The sequence below is a fragment of the Colletotrichum abscissum genome, assembly GCF_030869225.1.
Source record: "Colletotrichum abscissum strain IMI 504890 chromosome Unknown Scaffold_27.1, whole genome shotgun sequence".
NCBI classification, from domain to species: domain Eukaryota; kingdom Fungi; phylum Ascomycota; class Sordariomycetes; order Glomerellales; family Glomerellaceae; genus Colletotrichum; species Colletotrichum abscissum.
The window spans coordinates 50,577-57,868 of NW_026850176.1; the positions used below are offsets into that span (position 1 = coordinate 50,577).

Consider the following 7,292-nt stretch of genomic DNA (forward strand, 5'->3'; position numbering starts at 1 on the left):
GCTCGTCCAGGAGCAGCATAGGTGACAACAAACTTGCGGACGCCCAGTTGATTCGCGCTTATTTCCATAGTTTAGTATCAAAAGATCGTCATGGACGAGTCGATGCTAAACCTCGGCACAGTCCGTGGAACGAACATGGCTCAGATCTAGGCATGCAGCTTTGCAGATCCTCTATTAACTCTGTCTTAGCTCAAGTTCTTTCCGTGCCCTCATTGACAAATTCGTCACGTTTGATTGGTGAAATGCGCTTGCCAGCTTTGATCATCGGGAACGATGTTGTTGTTGGAGTAACACCTGGTCATGCTTTTTCCAATAAACTGTCTCATCCCTTTGAACAGTGTCATAGAACCAACCGGGCTAGGGGGGCTCACCGTCCCCTTCGCTCAAACTTCCCTCACCTCCTACGGCCGGTTTTCCCAGTCTGAACTCCCGTACATCTATAATTCCTATTATTGCACCCGGGTGCTACTTCTAAGCCATGACTCTATATTTGAGACCAGACTTGCAGCCTTTTGTCTCTCGTCTTCTTTCGGTTCGGCTGCATTCGTGCTAGACCCTCCATTGGCACAAGTAATGATTGATTGAAAAAGAAATAGAACAGGGAGGAGAAATAAATAAAAGGAAGCTAAGTCGAGGCATCAAGGCGTTTCCCAGACGGGCCGAATCGCAGAGAGTAGCGCTAGTGCACAGGATGGGGACACGAGTGCATCAAGTTACAGGCCTCTCTGGATCGTATTCGGAAGATGCCAAAAGGCTCCATCCGTGTGCCCTGTTCACCTTTCCCTCAGATGTTGCGCAAGCGCACCTGCGGCCCACGCCGTGCTACGACGCACATCAACATGGTCAACCAGAGAAACAAGCTCATATGAAGGCGCCAAGACCCACGCATCCCAGGTATTATTCCTTCTTCTTGTTCTTCCCAGGGAATACCGACAGCTTTTCTCAAACTGGGTGAATGCTGGTAGATCAACTCATCCGACGGCCCGAGCCGCAACTCTCTGAACAGGAATGTGTGATTAGGATAAGATGCTATGGCGATCTGTGCTGAGTGATGCTTCAGCCTGTGATCATTTTGCGTGTCAGATTCTGAGGGCTCTCGCGGAACATGCATATGAGAGTCAAGATACAGTCTCAGAAAAAAAAAAGCAGCCTTTTCTTAAACATGCCGTTGCTTCATAGGAAGGTCGACTAGCATTTTCTGGAGGACCCAGGGGTGTTCATCTCCCTTGCTCCCTGCTCTTCAATCAAGTCGGCTTGTTTACGACATGGGATAATCCAAAATTTTGGAAATTTGTTCGGCCGAATGGATCTCTCATTCTGTATGGTTCCATGTCCGCACGAGCACATGAGCCAGAATGCAATGACACGTATATCTATTAACGCATTAAACCCTGACTTTGTCAATTCTACATGCCACAAACGGAAAGATCTTGGCAGCACGAATGTTGCAGAGTCAATGGCAACATAACTAAGCGTCATCTCACAGATGGTCTGCTTGAAATTGCGCATGTTTTGAGTCACAAAGCTTGTCCTTTTCCTCCCTTCGTGTGTCTACATCCCACATCCTCGACAGCTTTAGGCGTGGTCTGACGCTCCATCTTCTTTGAGGATCTGACATCCACCACGACGTCCACTTCGCTCGTCAGCAGGACGACATCTGAGACTCTTCAATCATCTCAAACTTCCCCGAAGCGTCTGTCCCTCTCACAGTCAGCAACAGCAACGAACCCATTGACGGCCTCGAGGGACATCTTCGTGCAGCAAAACTTTCCCGAACGACCAAGCTTGACAACTTTGCGAGCGTAGTTTACCAAGGATCAGAGTTCATTAGCATCCTGTATCCTCTCCATTTCGCCGGGTACCCTGGCGACCATCCATAGACACCTACGATGAATACGTCCTCCAAATCTTTACGTAGCAAGTATGAATAGGAAGCCTCAGTGCGAAAACGACGTTTATTTCGTCTACATCGTACATTGAGCACCAATAGAGCAGCGCGAGACACCATTGATGAGAACTTCTGTGAAGCCTACGTATGAAAACGGAACAGTTGCTCATCATGGCTAATTGCCAATCAGACATAAATAAGGATACATATGAACAACCCGACGGTTCTCATTCCCCATCTAAAACAACTGTGAAGAGTTTTGGCAAGGTGAACACCACACCAAGCACGCGCACAACGTCCTCACAAATCACCCCTCACGTACCTCATAAACAAAAATTCTACTCTTGCCCTCTTCCGGCGCAAAATACAGCCTCACTCGTCCCCCAACGACAGCAACATCCATCGGGTTCTTCGTCATCAACACGCTCTTCCTCCCCATGCTCGCTTCTATGTGGTCCTCATCCCCCGTCCACGGCATAACCCCTGTTCTTTCCATGAACGGCACCTCCCACAAAGGAACCATCCCTTCCACTTCAACAATCGCCAACCCACCCACCTCCAACCCCGGCGCCAGCATCGCGATGCCGGAACAAAGCATCAGATGCCTCCCGTCGACGATGCCGAGAGATTTACAGTCTTGGTAATCGATCCAGTGTGAAGGATTCACGATTGTTGTCTGAGGTCCGTCGACTTCCCCATTGTAATCCACTTCACCCCGTTTGCCAAGTTGAGCCTGTTTCCCCTTTCCTATCCCACCGCCAGTTTCGCCCTCCCATGTCATCCCGGCCTGGCTGATATCCCATCTCCTCGCAACTCTCCCACCCCACCCCAATGTCGTCAACGTCCCATTGTGGACATCATGCACGATCCCACCCTGGTGATCCGCCACCTGGAAGACCCTCTCCATTTCCACGCTGACCGGATCAACCCTCACCACTGTTGCCGTCGAATTCGGTCGGTACTGCGAGAGCGTAGCCCAAATATGTCGCCCATCAAAATCAATCCCTCCGTTATGATACTACATCCTTCGTTAGCCATCCGTCTGACTTCAAGGGGGCTGCAAAGTGACACAGGCCCCTAAAGAAGAGAGAACTGGGGTGAAAAGAATATCTGAGTCGAGATTTACCTCCAAGTCCCCTTCCTCGGAAACAACCCAGTCCCCAACACGTCTTCCGCGCCCGTCAAACACCACGAAATGCGCAAAGCCCGCCCCGGCACTCCGATCCGTCCCATCAATCCATTTTCCGTCAGGATACTTCTCCGTCGGGACGGTATACTCCCCTGCCGAAACCCAAAACCTTTCCTCATCACCATTCTCCTCATCATCAACGTCTACTGGATCTCGTTCTCTGTCATTCCCCTCCATATCACCACCCGCAAGCCTCACAATTCCCTCCGGCTCCCATAACTCCCCCTCAAGCTCAATAACCTTGACGAGATCCAGTCTCGCACCCTGGCCACCACTCAAACCCGACCGAGACAACCCCGTCAACTGCTTCACAATCTCCGCGCCATCCCGGGCAGCCCCAGGCTCAGGAAGTGGTACGGGCGCTAGCGGGACATTGGGCGTCGGCCTCGTGAGATTCTTCCACTTCATTGTTCCTTCGACGACGCTGTTGCTGGCCAAAAACAACAAGAGGAAAGGGTGCGGCGCCCGGACCCTCATCACGGTTACTCCGTGAACACGGTCTCTGTCCAAGGGCGCGAGGCTCGAGGGAATGCGAAAATTGTACAATCTGCTGCAGGTTTTGGGGAGAATGTAACCACAGAAGGGGCTAGTTGCGTTGAAATGATGCAAATTTGAAAAGGTCAAGTGCTGTGGATGAAGCAACATGAAGCGATCCCTGGCCCAGCCGGAGATGTCGGAAGAAATCATGTCGATCAGGGCCCGCCCCGCACTCCCCGCCTCGGCCCGTGTTGTCCTCGTTTGCCTGTCCCGGACGCATTGGAGGTACACAGGTCGAGAGCCCCAGCACTGCATCGAATGACATGACGCAGATCCCAGTGCCGTATTAGGGTTCTCTTACATTCGATGCAAGTTGCCTGAGCGTCGAAATCCTTGATTTGATGCGCTTGCCAATCGAGAGGGAGCGGGGGGGGGGGGGGCAACCTGAGAACACGAGTCGCGTCATATCACCAGGCACACGAAGCATTTCAACTAATCTATTCTTTCCGATCAATCAAATGCTAAATACAGTGTGAATTAACCCATACGAACAATCACCGACATGGTGTACACGGTATAAAACATCATACCATGATGCCGGCAGCTTTCAAGCCGGGCATGTTTAGGCCCCCAAACTCCAGAGTACTCCGTCATGTACAGTGCTGCGTATCGCTGAGTAGCAGACGCAGGGCTTGACTATCATCCTTCATCCATCCATACATCAAGTCTCGTAACAGTCATCTGGCATCAATGTGTCAGACCGTCTTGCCGCCGCAGTCCGGTATAACGACGCCAGACTTGACCTTGCGGTTGACGTCCATCAGACCCCATTGGTCCTCCCAGTTCTTGTCTTTTTCGTTGTACATTATCTTCCATGGCTCATCAAAGGCCGAGAACCAAAAGTAGTTGGTACCATTAGTCAAAGCGGGACAGACCCACTTGTCCAACAGCTCATTCAGCTCGTCGATACCGGCAACTGAGGCATTGGGGCAGCCCGTAGCAGTGCCATCGCCGCAGCTTGTGCCACCTTTGGTCGGCCAACCAATCTCGGCAATCACGTTCTTCTTCTTGTCCGACTTGAAGAACCCACCGGCTTGATTCTCCCAAAATGCGTAAGTCCACATGGCTGCGTCCTTGGCGTTGGTTCCAGAGAAGAACGGGTGGATGTTGGCCATGATGTAGTCACTCTTTGACGCCAAAGATGCCGTCCAGTCGTCGCCCAGGTCTGAAGTTGCCACAGGCAGGCTAAGTCCCTTGCTGGTCAAGTTGGTTCGTACCTCTTGGAGTAGAGTCCCCAGTTCCGACTCGGTCATTTGCTTCCGGAACAGAATTTCGTTGGCGACGATGAGACCCTCGAAATGCTTGTCTCCGTACTGGTCCAGAATATCCCACATTTGGGAAAGTTGTCTCGCGTTGGTTGTCTTGTTGCCATCCTGCCATACACCCAACCAGATCTTCACTGTGCCCTCCAATTTGAGTTGCTCAATTGAGTGAATAAGCATCTGCGTCTGGTTGCAGTCTGTGCCGTACAAGCGGACAGTGTTGGTCAGTTGACTGAGAACAGCAAGATCACGGGTGATGTTGTTCTGTGAAGGAGGATTGTGATAACAATCGGGGTACTGGGAGTTGAGAGGCGTGTAGTCCATTCCGGGGAACACCTTATGCAGTTCCTTGTTGTTCATAAGCGCTTTGATTTCGGCACTGTCGGCGCTGAGGTCACCGTTGGAGTTCTTGTCGTCGTCTGCTGATTGTCCATTTCCTGAGCTGTTGCCGTCGCGACTGTTTCTAGAAATTAATCCACCTGCAATGCCACCAGCAATGGCACCGGCGATGAGGAGGATCACTCCGAGAATAATGCAACACTTCCACTTTCTGCGTCCCTTGTTTTGCTGCGCCATCCACTCTGATTTCTTCTCTGGTGAGCTGAGGTCAATGGCGCTGCCGTTTTGATACTCGGCCGTTCCCTTGGGGTCGTAGTAGCCGCTGTGATTTCGGTTCGCCATCAATCCTGCTGCGGCACCTCCCGCAGCAGCCGCGCCGGCTGCGCCAGCTGCTTTTGTCTTGCCTGTTCGATCGCTGTTGGAAAGACTAAGCATCGAGTTTCGTCCACTTTTGGGCTTGCCGTAGTCGAGACCATCATCACCATCGTCCGCGATAGAGTTAGGATCCACCACGCCAAGGTGTTGGGGGTGTCGTTGGTAGTAGGGGTTTTCGTTGTAATAGTCGTTGTAGCCGTATGGGCTCGAAGATGGGGATAGCCTGGCCGGAGAAGCGCCAGCTCCGCCGAGAGCCGTCAGGCTGGAGTGGGAGTCTCGGTCCGGAAGACTGCCTTGGTAGCTACCTTGGTAAGGACGCGGGACGGCATTGCTCATCTCGTATACGTCGCCTCCCGGTTGACTGTAAGCTTGAGGTGGTGCACTGGGCTGCTGAGACTGTCCTCGCGGGGTCTGGCCAGCACTTCTCATGGCACCAACCCCGCTCTCCCTGGCGTTACGTTCGGCGACGGTGTAAGCGATACCAGCCATACCTCCTGATGCCGTGTCGCTAAAGTTATCCGCGCCAGGTGTGATATTCGGATTCAGATTGCTCTGCTGTGGAGCCGCATAACGATCGGGGCCCCAGTCGCGGTGCACCGGAACCTGCGGAGAGTTGTCGATGGGGGATACGGCTTGATGAGCTCCGTATGCTGTAGCGGCACCGCCCACGGCACCGACAGCAGCCGGTGGTGGTCCCTGGCGATCGTTCCTCCGCTCAGCTCTCGGGCGGCCAAAGTTCGGGTCATGATTGGGTTCGGAGTACTGGTGATCATGATGGTATTCATGAGGCGCGCCGTGGTGGTACTGATTATCTTGGTAGTACTCTGGGGGATTGGGGGTATGAGACCGATAAGCCTGGTCTAAGGGCTCTCGCTCGGCATCGCGGCCGTCTTCAAAGTCGTATCGTGGCATGTTTCGGGCAGGATGTATATTCTCGAGGTAACGTCTCGCAACCCTCGTGGGTTGAATGGTTGACTGACCAACAGCCAAGAAGTTCTGCTCGATTGTGGTGGATGAGGGAAGCGGAGAAATCGAGGTAGACGGGAGTCGACTTTGGAGGATGGCCGGCTAATGCGTGCGGCGGTTGCAGGAATGCGGGTGCAATTTCAAAATGTCTCGGAACAACAACTGTTTAATTGTGAGTGCGGTTCTCGCTGAAATCGGCATGTGTAAAAGCCCGCCTAATCATTCCAGCGTAGCGACTGCAGCGAGATCGGGAAGAGACCGCATCAAATTGAAGAGGTGCATGGAGAACAGATGATGCAGATGGGAAGCAGGGAAAGAAACACTAACCTCCGTGCACCAGGTCTCCCGGTGACTCGGATTGAGAAGCCGGCAGGCGGACGACGCAAGCTAGTCGCCTCCGCCTAGTAGAAGTAGTGTCGCGGCGAGTTTGGCGATGGTTGAGCGTACCAAAGGAAGTTCGTGGGACAGTCGCAGAGACGTTTGGCGCGTTTATTTGTTCGAACGGGCGAGCAGCGAGAAGCCGGGGAATTACCGGTGCGACAATGTCGAGGCGAGGAATCGCGCGTTTTTGAGATGACTGTCTCGAAACCCTGGGTGGGATTAGGTGTATGGAGATTGCAAACCGTCAAAATGGGCTTCGCTCTGCCAGAAACCGTAAGGGGAAGAAAAAAGGTAGATGTTGAGGTGAATGGGGTGTGAGCGAGAATGGTGAGCAAGCAAGCCCCCGAGAGTGTTA

At 52.7% G+C, this 7,292-nt stretch overlaps 2 protein-coding genes across 2 annotated transcripts; both read right to left on the reverse strand.

The window, feature by feature from the left end:
• Positions 1-2,126: 2,126 nt before the first annotated feature.
• Positions 2,127-3,485, reverse strand: CABS01_10437 (uncharacterized protein; the record flags this gene model as incomplete). The annotated part of the gene is made up of 3 exons (XM_060543793.1): positions 2,127-2,135; positions 2,211-2,849; positions 3,015-3,485. The coding sequence occupies 3 exons, from the start codon at positions 3,483-3,485 to the stop codon at positions 2,127-2,129; spliced, it is 1,119 nt and encodes a 372-aa protein (XP_060398995.1).
• An 824-nt stretch (positions 3,486-4,309) lies between these two features.
• Positions 4,310-6,502, reverse strand: CABS01_10438 (endo-beta-1,3-glucanase; the record flags this gene model as incomplete). Its single annotated transcript, XM_060543794.1, has 1 exon — positions 4,310-6,502. The coding sequence occupies one exon, from the start codon at positions 6,500-6,502 to the stop codon at positions 4,310-4,312; it is 2,193 nt and encodes a 730-aa protein (XP_060398996.1).
• Between the last annotated feature and the right edge of the window lie 790 nt (positions 6,503-7,292).